This window comes from Spea bombifrons, chromosome 7 (genome assembly GCF_027358695.1).
Source record: "Spea bombifrons isolate aSpeBom1 chromosome 7, aSpeBom1.2.pri, whole genome shotgun sequence".
Classification (NCBI taxonomy): domain Eukaryota; kingdom Metazoa; phylum Chordata; class Amphibia; order Anura; family Pelobatidae; genus Spea; species Spea bombifrons.
Window position 1 is genome coordinate 26,560,025 of NC_071093.1, and position 15,946 is coordinate 26,575,970.

Consider the following 15,946-nt stretch of genomic DNA (forward strand, 5'->3'; position numbering starts at 1 on the left):
AGAACTCTGCCTTGGTATAAACCTTCAGTTGACTGATCAGCCAAGTTCTAAATACTGATTCTTCATCTCTGAAACATGATCCAACACTATATACTACAACAGCATATACATATATATTTACTATAAAATGCTTGAGATTAAATTACAGCTAAATGGATCAATGCGAATAAAAGAGTTTTTAGGTATTAACATAGAGGCTGGTTTTCAATTATACAAACTATATTTTTTTTACATGCTTTCTCTTTTCACAACTCTTTTCGTGTAATTTTGGGTCACATGATTCTTGTTAATATATTTTACCAATAGCTGGATTTTCTAAGAGTTGTTAATTATAACGAAATAAATTTTAATCATGTGACATATATAGCGAATATATTTATGTTCAGTGGGTGTTTGGGGTTAATGTGCCAAAGATTAAGCGCTGTTAAAGGTGTTTCACCCCTCCCCCATTTTGGGGCTTACTTTCTTCTCCTTTGATGCATATTTGATTTACAAATGTTATATTGATCAAGGGATGGGTCAATAAATAATCTATTTTTACAGATATGAATATTCTCTGTGTGTTTCCTTCAATAAGAAGATCAATCCACCTCCTGTGTTTGAATATTGATGTTTGGCTGGGGGTTGCCTCTGATCCAGATGCGGAGTGGTTAATGTTGCAGTCTGAAGGTTAAACATTTTTTCTTTTAAACATATACATGGTCTTCAGTTCACCCTCTTTAATTTTTTTGAGGACTTTGTTGATATTATTCATAAACCATTTAATGGTAATCTTATTAAACTTCACACACCGCTATGCTATTCATTTTTATCTAGACTCAGTGGAACACAATTACTCAGTACTAATCTTTTGTTATCTTTATCTTGAACACTGTATCTCTTGGTATATAGATTAGGAAGAGTTGATGTTGTGTTACAGTACATGGGAGTTTTAAAGAGAAACAAACGATGCAAACACATACTCTGCAGCTTCATTTTCTTTTAAAATGTCAGCCCTTTCAGATTCTTCTGTGCCTTCATGAGTGCTGCCCAAGATATTACTTCCCCTTAAACAAAAGAACAAACATATTTAGGTGTCAGGAAGGGTAAATGCAAGCAAAGCCTATAATAATGGATGAACTGTTATAAAGAGAAAGCTAAAGAAGAAAGATTCACATAAAAAGAGGAAATGCACATTCACAGACGTGTCAAAGCATTTACAAAGAGCTACAGTTCTGTACACAAATTCTTGTGGTAGGTTTAAAGCAAGACAACAATCAGAGCTGCCATGACAGGGCCATTACGCTTCACGCTTTCAACCGTCGGCAACATTCACTGAGGGAGTCACTTGTAATACTGTAGCCCAAAATCGAATTTGACACATAGATAAATAAACACACAAGATAGCATGTGATTCACCTCTATAGTAGATCCTCAGACCCCTGGATCTACTCCCCTATCTGTCTCTTGGTCTGTTTTGATCATATTCTCTGATTGTGTTTTTATATTTCTCTGCCCAACATAAATTTTTAAATATCAATCTTCAATGCAAGTTTGAGGCTAAATTTCTCAGATGGAGCTGAGGATTTGGTCAGAAATAATAAAGCTGAGAAGTGCAGAGAGATATTTCATCCATCATACAACATCATGGAGGCATCCAATTTGCCCTAAAATTAGTTTGGAGGATGACAACGACCCAAAACATACATAAAGACTAGCATTAAGAAGAACAGAAGAACAATGAGTCTTGGAAGTGATGGAATGTCCCCCACATAGTCCTGATCTCAACATCATCAAGTCTATCTAGGATTACATGACGAGTAAGAAGCAATTGAGGCTCACTAAATCCACAGAAGAACTGTTATTAGTTCTGCAAGATGATTGGAACAACCTGCCGAGTTCATTAAAAACTGTGTGCAAGTTTACTTAGAAGAATTGATGGTATTTTGAAGGCAAAGGGTGGTCACACCAAATATTGATTTGACATAATTTTGTCTTCTGTTCACTTTGTTCCATTTTGGTAAATGATAAAAACAAACACTTTTTTTACAGCTTTTTGCACACGTGCCTAAAACTTTTCAAAGGTACTGTATATTTATTATGTTCCGTATATATAAAACAAATCCGAAAAAAATCACAAATCATTTTCTTACTTTCTGTCAATATCTGATGCCCCTGCATAGTGCAAGGCTGTCCTTCCAAAGTCATCCGTCTCATTAATTTTGGCCCCAGAATTTACTAAGCTTTGAATGCACTCAAAATGGCAGTTCACTGCAGCATAGTGCAAAGGTGTCCTAAAAAGAATTAAATAAATACATTAGTTTAGGTTATTGTCAGAAATATATATATATATATATATATATATATATATACGCACACTTTATTCCACATCCGGTGGTTCTTTGCATCCGGTAGTGAATGCCTTTTGAAAGACATGAAGGTCTGAATCATGCATTTATACAGTGCCCTCCACTAATATTGGCACAATTGGTAAATATGAATGCTGTTAAAAATATCTTCATTGTTTAACCCTCTGATCTTTTTTAAAAATACACAAAAATACTCTGCTCATTGAAATCAAACAACTGCAAATACAACACAAGTTTATAAAAAAATATGTTAAATATGTGTGGCACAATTATTGACACCCCTATGAAATCATATGCGAAAAATATATTTGAAGTATATTCCCATTGATATTTTAGATTTCTATGTGACTAGGAACAGGGTATAGTTCAACCATGATTTCCTATTTCAGAGGGGTATAAATATTAGGTGACCCATGGGCGAAATTTGCTCATTACCTCATTCGTCACAATGGGTAAAACCAGGGCCGTAGGGGGCACAGAGCCGCCCGATCAGCAGCTTCAGCCTCCAGGTTGGTTGGGGAGATCACGGATATCCCTAACCAGCTCAACAGGGCCCCCATGGCAGCAATGTGATTCACCACAAAGCCCCTAAAAAACAGGGAAAGGCCGCCTCCCCTGGGCCGGTCTTCAGGGGACTGCAAAGGTTTGTCAATTCAGACCTCGGCTTCCATTCTTCCTAACCACTATGCACCGGCAAATGACCGGCAAATTACGTCATATCCTGGCGCTCTGCATCAATAGCCAGCACATAGTGATGAGGGAGCACTAAAACAGAGGCCTGGAGTGACAGACCTCTCGCTCCCACCACAGGATGGAAGATAAAATATGATGGATGATGGAAGATGATGGAAGATGAGAAAAGTAAGAGAAGGGGAGAAAGGGGTGTAAGGGCTGTGTATATGTGTGTTTGTAAGCTGGTGTGTGTGTATGGGCAGTGTGTGTATGGGCAGTGTGTGTGTGTATGGGCAGTGTAGGTATTTGTGTGTTTGTAAGCTGGTGTGTGTGTATATATATATATATATATATATATATATATATATATGTGTGTAAAGGCAGGGGAGTGTAAGGTCAGTGTATGTGTATATACCCGTTAATGGGAAGGTGTGTGTAAAGGCAGTGTGTAAGGGCAATCGTGTGTAAGGGCAGTGTATGTGTATATAAATGTGTGTGTAAGCTGGTGTGTGTAAGGGCAGTGTAGGTATTTGTATGTTTGTAAGCTGGTGTGTGTGTATATGTGTGTAAAGGCAGTCGTGTGCAAGGACAATGTATGTGTTTATGCGTATTAATGGGCAGGTGTGTCTAAGGGCAGGTTGGTGTAAGGGCAGTGTATATGTGTGTTTATGGGCAGTCGTGTGTAAGGGCAGTGTATGCGTATATGCGTGTTTATGGACAGGTGTGTCTAAAGGCAGTGTGTAAGGGCAGTGTAAATAGAACAACCTCTGTAAAAAATAATAAGCTGGGGGGCACAATTTTCCATTCTTGCCTCAGTTGCAAAAGGAGCTAGCTACGGCTCTGGGTAAGACCAAGGAATATAGCTGTGATGTACAGCAAAAGATTGCTGAGCTTCAAGTGGCTATAAGAAAATAGCAAATGCTATGACAATAATTAAGAAGTTACAGTTGACAGGAAATATTATGAATTAACCTGGAAAAGGACGTGTGGCTATATTGTCTCAATACACTGTGAAGAGGATGGTTCAAGTGGCCAAAAAATCTCCAAGGATCACAGCTGGGGAAATGCAGAGGTTAGTTGCTTCTTGGGTTCACCATAACTATAATCCAATGTCACCTACATCAAAACCAGTTGTTTGGAAGGGTTTCAAGGAAAAAGCTTCTACTCTTACCCAAAAACAATCTCAACTGTCTTCAGTTTGCCAGACACTACTAGAACTTTGGGTTCTATGGTCAGATGAAACCAAATTAGTGCTTTTTGGCAAAACAACACCAGAGGTGGGTTTGGCACACAGAGAGGCAGCCATATGGAAAAGTACCTCATGCCCACAGTTGGGCTGGTTTTATGCCAGAGGACTTGGGCATTTTGATAGGATACATGGCATCATGGACCCTATCAAATATCAACAGATATTAAATAAACACCTGACTGTCTCTACCAGAAAGCTTAAAATGTCTTTCAGCAGGACAATGATCCATCCCACTCCGACTTGAACCACATAGAAAACCTGTGGGGTGAACTGAAGAGGAGAGTCCACTAGCGTCAACCTCAATATTTGAAGAATCTGGAGAGATTCTGTATGGAGGAATGGTCTCAGATCCCTTGCCATGTATTCTCTAACCCCATCAGGAATTATATATTTTTTAGCACCATTGGGTGTTTTTTTAGTTTTTTTTGTATCATCTAGCACGGGGTTATTCTGTTGTTGTATAACATGCTATATTCCCCAGCCTTTTCCTGAAGGCCCAAGGGACTTCTTCACAGCTACAGAAAATGATGCTTAAAATGTTTTTTGTGTGTGTAGGATTTTACTTACATAAACTTGCACCTGTGTGTATGGTACCATATTTATGTATGAGACAGTTATCCCTTAATCAACACAGAAACATCAAAATATACATATGTCTGTGTACATTAAACTATAGTGAACCTATAAAATTTAGGTTAATTTTCATTATTCCTGAAGAAGAGACCCAGATAATTTTTTTTTACATTTCAAATAGCTAACAAATGAATTATCTTTATCAAATTTGCTTTTTCTTTCCACTGCTAACACAGTGCCATTTTATGCCTTTACCTGTAATTCCACATATAGCCACTAGGCTATAAACTGTCACATTAACTAACCTTTAGGCTGAATTTACACTCTGACTAGCTGGTACTTTTATATCAAGGTTTTATATCAAGTTCTTCTTGGGAAATCTGTGTTGGTCTGGCCAGGATAGTCCAGTAGTGAGTTTATTGTCTCTCAGATCTGCTTTGGGTTTCTTCAGTATCAGGCCACTTAATAGGGCTGAATGTTGCCAGCACTCCCTTGCTCACACCTCAAAGCTTACTAGGCTTACCTTCCAGATTTGTCTTTTATACTGTAATCTGCTCCGCTATTCTGCAACAGTTGTATACATTCCACACTCCTGAAATAAACATTGGTACAATCCATATTAGTCATATAATTGCATCTGATCTAGATCAAGCCTACTGAGATCAAGGCAGATGGTGCAAAACATGCAGAAATAACTGCTCCCCTGCCCTGAACTACCCTGTGTACATTGTTCGTGACACAGCTGCCAGAATCGGCCTTAAACCAAAGAGGTTTAAGGTGGAGGAGTATGTATGTTAAGATCCCAGCACAGAGCAATATACTGTAGATACAGGGTGGGTTTCTAATACATATAATAGATTATATATATTATAGCTTTATTTTTTTCAAACATATTAAGTAGTGTTAATTAAATATAATGACCTGAGGATTTTCATATGCATAAGCCCATACCTTTGTACACAGGGTTGTATACTAACAGTCTGTACCCTGTTGCCTACTGCTGCACTAGAAAATTAAATTCTCCATTGGTCAAAATTCTACCTGAGCCTATTTTCATTCTTAGAATTCTCCATATCCCACTTTGCTAAGTTTATCTCACCCTCCATCACAGTAAAGCTTGGAAACAGAACTATACCCACAGTAGGTCTCCTCTTCCTAACATTTCTCATGGTATCCCTTAAAATGTTTTCAAGTCAAGACTTACCACATAGAAGTGGACCATATCTATTGTTTAACACATACTTGTTTAATGGGATTCATATTGTACTGTTTTATTAAAAAGTATGTTGTACTTTTGTGTAAGCAAACATGGATGGTTAATGTATTCGAAATTAATGAACTACTCTTTCTCATTCAAAACAAACACCACTCAGGTTATGACTCAGACCTACCCTCCTGCAGCGGCAGCGTGCAAACACGTCCTTCCAAAAATATCTGGTGCGTTGATTTGAAAACCTGAAGGGGACACATATGTTTTACCATAACACACACCATGCCTTTTATTGTACAATGTAACCAGACCAGAACAAATATCGCTGACAGAGATATAGATATATGCACAGTAAATAACTACAAACCACAACTAACTGCAAAAAAACTGGCAGGACTGAGCATACCTTTTTACATTAGAGAACCTTCATCCATATCTGTAATGGAACTGAAGCGGTAAGGTGTGGTGTGCCGCAGGATGTATCCAGCTGGAAGCCGCATATTATATTATTGAACAGTTTATATGAGTAGCACTGATTGGGCACCAGTGCACCAGGCATTTGTCTGGTGAGCCTGATGGCCTCATAGGCCTGGCCGGCATAACAGCATCACTTGTTACCTTTAGTATTACATATCTTTGGCTATTACCATTTCAATATATGCAGGGCCAGACTAGTCTACTGGGAAATTTCTCGGTATGTCGCCTCCCCTCGGGCTGCCGCCCCAAAAAGACTTGTGGCAATTAAGCACAGATCCTGTCTCGCTGTGCTTCTGCCAGTCAGTGTCTGACAATATAAACCGCGCTGACTGCCAGACCCAGAGGCCAAGGACAGGTGAGGGGAGGAATATGTTTGTGTAAATATATGAAGGGGGTATGCTGAGGGAAGGGTATGAGGATGATGGGGAAATAATGCTGGGTGGTTTAGGAGATGATTAGAAGTTATGTAAGGGGGCATAAAGATAGAGGGGGATAATTGTGATGCAATATGGGGTGATGATGGTAGGAGATGTAAATTTGGGTGGTTGGGGTGGGAATTAATTATATTGTGGGGGTATAGTGATGGTCAGGGGCAGCTCTACACTTACACATACATACATACACATGTGCTCACTCACATTACATGTACATACACACAGCCACTCTAACACCATCCACACACCCATTCTAATATCTTACACACACACACACACACTCTTACAACATATACTTACACATACATGCATGCACACTCATAACACCTTACACATAAATACATACACGTGCAGCCCCATCTACACATGCACCATGCACTTACACATATAAACATAATGCACAGACACGCTAACACAATATATACATATACACGCATGCACACATCATACGCATACAAATTAGATCCATACACTATACTATACACACACTCCCCTCTGATGACCCATGTAGCTCACACTATTCCCCCTCCTTCTTACATGTGTAGCTCTAAAGTATTTTTAGGAGAGGTACAGGTTTATTTGCACTGTTTATTATCCACTGTGAAAGTAATTTCTGCGTTTTAGAGAACTTTGTTTTCAGCAACTTATTTAAATAAATTTGAAAATGATTCATTTCATGGGCTGGTTTTAATTCCCAGTCTAACAATGAATATATGCACATATACGGTATGCTGTACTGCATGGTGCATCGAATTTAAAAGATACATGTCTTTTTTTAATAAATAAGTACAATGTCTATGATATAAAAAGAATCTGTTTTACACTACACTGTTTCCTGCTGCTCTAAGGAAACAATTTAGCAATACAGGATACAGCAAATCTCTCTGTAGGGTAAGCATAAAACATTGAGTTGTGCCAAATAACACAAACCCTGTAGATCTAGGAAGCTTTTAATATTAAGAAAATCCTGTCTCATATCAAATATGATTTTTAGATTACATGATATTTAGAATACCTGATGACAAGAGCTTCCTGCAGCATTCCGGGTATGCATAGAGTGCAGCCAAGTGTAGGGGGATCATGTTGTGAATCCCACACCTGAAACACACAATGTTTATTGTTTCACAATATGAGCCCAAAATGATTATACACGGGTGAAGATTACAGCCGATATTTCCCAGTGTTTTAAAAGATGTTACGACTTATATAGGAATATTGAGAAATATGATCACATTTGCCATTCTTAAATGACAGAGCAAGGACACAGCTTAGACAAAATGGTCCTGGATTCACAGGTGCTCACAGGAAAAGACACTGGGAGTGAAATATTGAGGTGGTGGCAACCTTTAGCGCAAAAGGACACAGAACAGGTATATTCTCCATACAATGTGTAGATTGGTGCGCTTGCAGCTAAACTGGCCCCATGTAAATACCGTATTTGCTCGATTATAAGACGAGGTTTTTTTCAGAGCAAATGCTCTGAAAAATACCCCTCGTCTTATAATCGAGGTCGTCTTCTAATCAGACCTCAAAATGTCCGCTGGGGCCATGCTACTTACCGGGCTTTGGTCGCGAGCAGCAGGAGAACAGGAAGTTAGAAGAGTGTCACATAACTCTGCCTCCCCCCTCCTTCCTCTGGGGGCGGGGTCAGAGAAGTTGCAAGCACAGCCGGGCCCCTGCAGAAGTCTTCGGGTGAGAAATCTGCAGTTCAGGTAAGGGGGTGGGTTTTTGTGATTAATGTGTGAAGTATGTGTGATTAATGGAATGAATGAGTATTTAAATGTTTGTGAATGAGTGTGTGTTAGTATGGATGTGTAAGGGGGGTGGTGGTGGTAGCATGGCATAGGGAGGCTGTACTCACACTCCTATCATCCTCAGGTTCCAGCATGTACTGGCTGCCTTGGCTTGATAGGAGTGTGATTGCTGTTAGCAGTTATATATATATATATATATATATATATACCTCCAGAAATGCCTTTTAACCCCCTATATGCCACTCTGCCCCATGATATGCCTTTTAACCCCCTATATGCCACTCATATAGGGGATTAAAAGGCATATCATGGGGCAGAGTGGCATATAGGAGGGTATAAGACATTTCTGGAGGCAGAGTGGCATATAGAGGGTTAAAAGGCACATCATGGGGCAGAGTGGCAAATAGGGGGTATAAGGGATTTCTGGGGGCAGAGTGGCAACCCTGGGGGCAGATGTGCATAACTGGGGGGGCAGGTTGGCAAATAAAAGGAAATAAAAAATATATATTTTTCTCATTCGTAGCTTTTATTAAATATGAAAATATTGTTTACCTGAATTAATATTTACTAGTAAAACTTTTTTCCTATAGGGTAGTCTTATATTCAGGCTTTTTGTTTTTTTCCTAAATTAATATTTAGATTTTGGGGGGTCGTCTTATAATCAGGGTCGTCTTATAATCGAGCAAATACGGTAATTACTTTTTCCATAGAGCACAAAACACAGTGCTGTTTGTAGTAATGTACAGTAGGTTAGCACTGATAAAAATCTGGCTTTATTTACTTGCAGAACTGGATGATATTTGGGATGACTTTCCCTACTCAAACATCATTCTGGGCTGATTGTTTATAAAGATCAAGTTCAGCCTATACAATGAAATCCACTGTTTTGTTTTTGTTTTACTTACCGAGAGGGTGGTAGATAAATTCAACAGCCTCTCATCAAAACTGTCAGAGGCTAATACAATAAGGGATTTAAGCATGCATTGCATAAAGCTATCCTGAATTTAAGAAAAGATCAAGGGCTCATTAAGGTCTACATCAGTACAAATGGGCCAAATGGTTCTTCCATCAATGTATCTATGTTTCCCCCAAAGACTTTCATTAGTCAGAGTGGGTGATTGAGACTAAGCAATTCTGTTGTTTATAATAGGGAAGCATAAGGTGTCAGGCGCTTGTCTTATAGACCAGGTTAACATAATACAGCTAGAACCCCTTAAAGTGACTGATGTGCAGATATCCGGAAAAGCTATATTATGCAAAAACTAAGGAGCATGACTGTGAATACTACTTATACACTTCACTCACCTGCTCAGCAATATATTAGTACACTTCTATGACACGTAGCTCTATATAGGTAGAAATGTAGAATTTGATGGAAGCTTATATAGTCTGTCCATTGGTACTGTGTTATATTCAGCATAGCATTATCCAGTTCTTTGTATTAACCAAGGTAGATGAACTTTACACATTACCTGCACCTCTTTTATATTAGCATTGTATGTATACATTTGTTCATCTTATGGTCTTTGACTCAAGAACATAAAGCAACATGTTTTAAATATTAACAAAAGTGTCCTAAATTAACCAAAAACTTACTTTGCTATATTGGCTCCACAGCTCAAGAGAGAGTCAACTAAGATTTCATGGCCATATCGTGCAGCTACATGTAAAGGTGTATCGCCATCCTTATCGCTGCAGTCAATTAGAGCGCCTTTCAAAATCACAAAGTGAATTAAAAACAAAACTTTAGTTAATGTGATACACAGGCCAAATAGTTCTTTAGATCCTATCAAATGTCAAGACTGCAAGTGTGATAAGGGGACATTATGATATTACCAGAATGCCCCATCTCTAAAATGTATTTTTATAAAACAAATATAAAAATGTAATGTAAATACAGGGCAGATCAAGGTCAAATATTCACTTGTACAACTCCAGTACTTTGGAATGGAAAGCTCCAGCACAAAATGTACTATGGTACGGATGTGCAGTACAAGCAGAAAAATGACACCTCATTCACGCACCATGTATCTACACTATTATGTAGGCTGTAATTTATTAAACCCATTACTTGTGTTAAGAGACTCTCCCTAAATCTTTTTACATTAGTACTTCATATATCACACAATGTTGTTACACAGAACTAGCTATATAATATCTATATAATATCTAAGATAAAACATGATATTAAAAGTAGCATATAATATATCACTGAGAATCAGGGGGGTTTACAGAGATTAGGCTAGGCTCCTACCACAAAGTAACATTAATTTAGGTAGAAAAAAGACCTTCAAGTTCAACCATTTTACCTATCATTTCTGCTTTTGATCCAAAAGAAGGAACTTATGGGCAATCAGAATTCTCCTTGGATCAAGGAGCTCTAAAATATTTATTTATAGCCCTGTGATATTCAAGTGTTATCTTAAAGTTAAAGAAGCAGTACATTTACATTGCTGAATACATGTTTAAAACATAATGTAAAGCTAATGTCTACAAATAGGATGTGGCAGAATCTTTCTTACCATTCTTTAGAAGAATTTGTGTCCTTGTAAATCTTCCATGAGCAACTGCCATATGCAGAGGACTTTTCCCATCATAACTCTGCAAAAAAACCCCTCTGTTATTATAAAAGGATACCACTGACAATGTTCAATTGTTTCACTACTGTTACCTACCCGCGCCGACGGGGAAGGTCCCTAACTGGTCGGCTTTCCGACGCGTCGGCGGGGAAGGCCTCTGGACGGTCTCCCACGATGTCCGGTGGATCCTTATCCGCCGCTCTCAGACTACAGTGGCCTCACCCACAGCCACTCCACACACAAAATGGGCGCAATGGAGGAACGTAAACATAGTGACATCACTCCATTTTTTAATATGGTGCCAATTTCGAATTTGGAGCTTTTTTCTTCCTGTTCTCCATATAAACCATCAGAGAACCACTACACCTTACCTTCTGATGGTCGTACCTATGTTCACCATAGTGTATTCCACCTCAGTGTTTTCTATTGCTCCTGTGCCCTCGCCACGTTACACGGCTTCCCTGGTCACAGACTCCTGGCTTAAGACATGTTTAAACTACCTGTGTCCCCAGTTTTGGAACCACAAAGTCCCACAGCCTATCAAACTCAAAACACTCAACCCGAAGAAGAAACTGTTGGAGGGTGAGGAACTCTTCATTTATTTATGTTTTTACCCTAAACCTATATCTACAAGAAGAAATTTCCCTCTTAACTCTTTCTACCCAAGGAATACAAAAGGAAAATAAAAATATCCCTTTAGGATAAAAAGATAAACATCCACATGCACTAAAACTGCTAATCACTTTATAATACAGTGATCAGGCAACGAACAATACAAATTTATTGACAACAAAAAAAATTTTTGAGCTGTTTTGTGTCCTCATGATTAGATTGAGGCAGAGAAAGCCAGAGATTTCTACAATTAGTTGTGATCGAAAAGTGAAGGGTATAATATTACATCCTCACTTTTATTTGTTAGTGTAATTTGTTTGCAAGAATGTTATAGTACATCCTTAAAAAGTTAAATTATACTACACATGGGAGCACAAAGCAGCATATTAGAAATGCTTATTTTAAACAATACTTAATTTTCAGTTGCTAAAAGTAAGAAACATGTACACTTACCTGTATATTAACATCTGCCCTGTTATTGACCAACAATTCAAGACACAAAGCACCATGAACTGAAGCTGCAGCAAAATGTAATGGGGTGAAACCTTTGTTATTAGGGTGGTTGACATTGGCGCCGTAGTCAATTAACTCATTAACTATAGCGTCTTGGCCATTGTAGCAGGCGATATGAAGAGCAGTATTGCCGTAGACATTAACTTCATCAATCTGAAAGAAAAAAAACATTTTGATTATAAAGGCTAAATTTAATGGAGTATAGTAAACGTAACAGATCACCTGTAACCACAGATCACAGTCATTGCCAACTGAGTAAACTAAGTCTTTCATAACCTGTACTCAATTGCTCACTCTGGGATTAAAAACACCATATTATTTGTATTCCATCATTTCAAAAAGCATAGAGCTGGCTTACCAAGCTCCAGTGATTTTTTAGTTACCAAAAACTGTGCCATTGAGTAAGAAGCAAAGATTATTTTTCATGGGAAAGCTATTAACTATGTATCTAGACTCAAAAATTGTCTTTTTTGACAATCACAGAGCTATTCTTTACAGAGCTATTCTGAAATCATAAAAAAGGAAATGTCATTCAACTGTCCAATAATCAATATTAAAATAAGCCATTGTAACCATTGCAAATGAGAAAGAGCAAGAAAGGACATACAATGAATAGGATATGAGTGCCAGAACATCTAAGCTCATACAAATATGTAAATATTTCAGTCTGTACTTACTTCTGCACTTAGGTTAAGGAGGTGTTTTACCACATTAAGTTGGCCATTGGATGCAGCAGCATGGAGTGGAGTGTAACCTTTCTTATCCTTACATGTCACCTCTGCACCATAATTGATTAGCAATGTAACAATGTCAAGATGCCCTGAATAATAAAAATGATACACATATAAAATGTATAGATATATACACACACAGTACTGCAATATAAAACACCACCTTTTGGGAGGTTTTGAGTGTATCCACCTCCCTTTATCAAGCCAAAAGCAATACTAACCACCAACTTACACTACTGGACCAACACTGCTATCCATATATATATATATATATATATATATATATATATATATATATATATATATATATATATATATATATATATATATATATATATATACATACTTTATATACTGGTGGGACTGGTGGGATCCAGACAGACAAGCAGGCACTGGCCAATCAACCCAACATTGTGGTGGTAGACAAGGACCAGAAGACAGTGGTGGTGATCAAAGTAGCATGCCAAGTGACAGCAACATTAGGAAGGAGTATGAAAAGTTGGAGAAGTACCAGGGTCTAAATAAAAAAGAACTAGAGAAGATGTGGAGAGTGAAGACCAAAGTGGTCCCAGTGGTCATAGGAGACTGTGCAGTATCTAAGGAACAGCTAAGATACTGCACAGACCTCTCAAACTCCCAGGCCCAGAGAACCTGGGGTTGAGGATGAGACAAACCACCCATAGGAGTGGAAAGGTAACTATTTTTACATCCTTGGGTGTTATATACAAGGAACTGAAACAGGCTTTCTCCCTCATTTCAGAAACCATTATCATGGGTGGAAGTGGAAGGAATAGAGCTGGTAAGAGTGCCTGATTTATTACTTATGTTTGTGGTCCAGTCCCTGCTTAAAGTGACAGCATACTGAGGCTACAATTGTTAAATAAAAGTGTGAAAGCTCTTTGGGTCTCCAAACTGTTATTATGGCCCTAGAGGTATCTTGACAAGTGCCATACTACAATGTATATATGGCCATATGTGTGTAGCATGTCTCACCCATGTATGCTGCCCAATGGAGGGCACGTCTGTCCTTCTTATCAAACGCATTTATATTTGCACCTCTGGTTATGAGCATGTTTACCATCTGAAAAAAGGAGAAGATCATTATAAGTCCTTTTTCAAGATCAAAACTTTATATTAATGTCATTTTCAAGGCGGAGGAATAACTGTATTTTGGTTCAGTTGCTAATACATAAAACTAAAAAGTTAATTTGTAACTGTAGTTTGAGGGTACCCATGGGTGGGTCTGCTTAGTAAAATTAGAGTGCTTGTAATTATGCAGCAGCAATGGGGCGGAGAGGGTTTAGGCAAGTTTTGGATGAGGCCATGCAAGTTGTCTGAAACTCGCAGACGAGTCACAGGCACTTGCATGCCATCACAAACAATTCATCTTCTTAACAAGACCCCAGAGAGACTGAGAGGATCTGTTGAGGACAGGCTCTGCAACTAAAAGGACCTATGGAGATGAAAAATTTAGCTGCTACCTGGTTACTAAATATATATATATTGCACCTCTTCCTGAGTTTTGTCTAAAGGCTGTCCTGTACAGCGGGCATTTACTTTCAAGGGATCCCTGTATAAAGTGGATATAGAGGCAAAAGGTGATCATTGTTGACCTTGTTTGTATGCGCCTACCCAGAATCCCTTGTGGTTGTGGCAGCACCATGAGATTTCTGAGGGAACAACAAGCCTTCTGGCTTGTCTGGTGTCTGTAGATGAGGGTTTAATAATTCTTCTACATACCCCTTTAAATATATATAATATCAATCTAACCTCCTTATCCCCACTGAGAAATAATTTTGTAGCTGAAACCTACAGTCATCCCTTCACCTTATTTCATCCCAAAAGCTCTATGTTGCTATATATTTATAGTAACAACTTGACTGATATATTGCTACAAAAATGAAGGTGGGTTAATGTGAATCAACAGAAATCTTAATCTCAATAATGCAAACTGAGGCTACACAAACAGCATATACTTAATGTGAATGAAGAAGGTATACACTGACACAGCAGGTTTTAGGCACTCAAGCCTTGAAATTATTATGAAAAAAGGGTTTTCTAATCTGAATAAAATTATTTCTATTGCACGAAAATAACATAAAATAAAATGTCTTTTCAAACACATACCTCTATGTGACCATTCAGAGTTGCATGATGCAAAGCAGTGCGGCCTCCTCTATCGGAAACATTGACACTGCTCAGCAGCGGGATTATTCTTTCTGCACACCTGATAGCTTTGCATGCTGCGGCTACATGTAAAGGGGTCTGCCAGTTCTTATCTCGAGCGTTGACATCTGCTGAGTGCTTTATTAATACCTGAACAGCTTCCTATAAAATCAAAACACAAACTTTTTTGTCTAATATGATTTCATTTAATACATTTTGATAACTAGGTATTACTGAAGGACATAGTGGTGACCAAAACACAATAAAGAATTGTTTCTGCCTTGTACAAACTTTATAAATGCTTTTCTATTACGTATAATAATAATGATAATATTTACAGGCTATGCTGTTGTGGGACATTCTACAGCAATGCTACACAATGCTACAACATGTCTACTGAGCAATGCTACACAGGCTATGAATGTACTGATGCCGCTGGGCTGTTGTTTGGGTTTATATATTTTTGTATACATTAGAACAGGGGGTAATTGAGGCTAGCAAGTTCAACGTTGTACTAATGATTGCTGAAAGCATAAAGCAGAACACCCTGTCAGTGTAAGCTCTATTTTAGTTATCTAAAGCAGCCTTTGTCGGTCAGGATTTAAAGAATACAAAAATGGACCAGGAT

The 15,946-nt window shown here is 38.2% G+C and overlaps 1 protein-coding gene across 2 annotated transcripts in view; it reads right to left on the minus strand.

The window, feature by feature from the left end:
* The window catches only part of ANKRD44 (ankyrin repeat domain 44), a 67,093-nt gene that overhangs the window by 20,541 nt on the left and 30,606 nt on the right, over positions 1 to 15,946 (minus strand). For both annotated transcript variants that reach the window (XM_053472227.1, XM_053472226.1), the window contains exons 5-15: positions 15,280 to 15,480; positions 14,146 to 14,233; positions 13,099 to 13,241; positions 12,362 to 12,574; positions 11,240 to 11,318; positions 10,314 to 10,428; positions 7,979 to 8,061; positions 6,234 to 6,297; positions 5,366 to 5,434; positions 2,133 to 2,273; positions 963 to 1,046 (exon numbers count right to left, since the gene is read on the minus strand). In XM_053472227.1, coding sequence (XP_053328202.1) covers positions 963 to 1,046; positions 2,133 to 2,273; positions 5,366 to 5,434; positions 6,234 to 6,297; positions 7,979 to 8,061; positions 10,314 to 10,428; positions 11,240 to 11,318; positions 12,362 to 12,574; positions 13,099 to 13,241; positions 14,146 to 14,233; positions 15,280 to 15,480 — 1,280 coding nt within the window. The remainder of the gene's footprint in view (positions 1 to 962; positions 1,047 to 2,132; positions 2,274 to 5,365; positions 5,435 to 6,233; positions 6,298 to 7,978; positions 8,062 to 10,313; positions 10,429 to 11,239; positions 11,319 to 12,361; positions 12,575 to 13,098; positions 13,242 to 14,145; positions 14,234 to 15,279; positions 15,481 to 15,946) is intronic.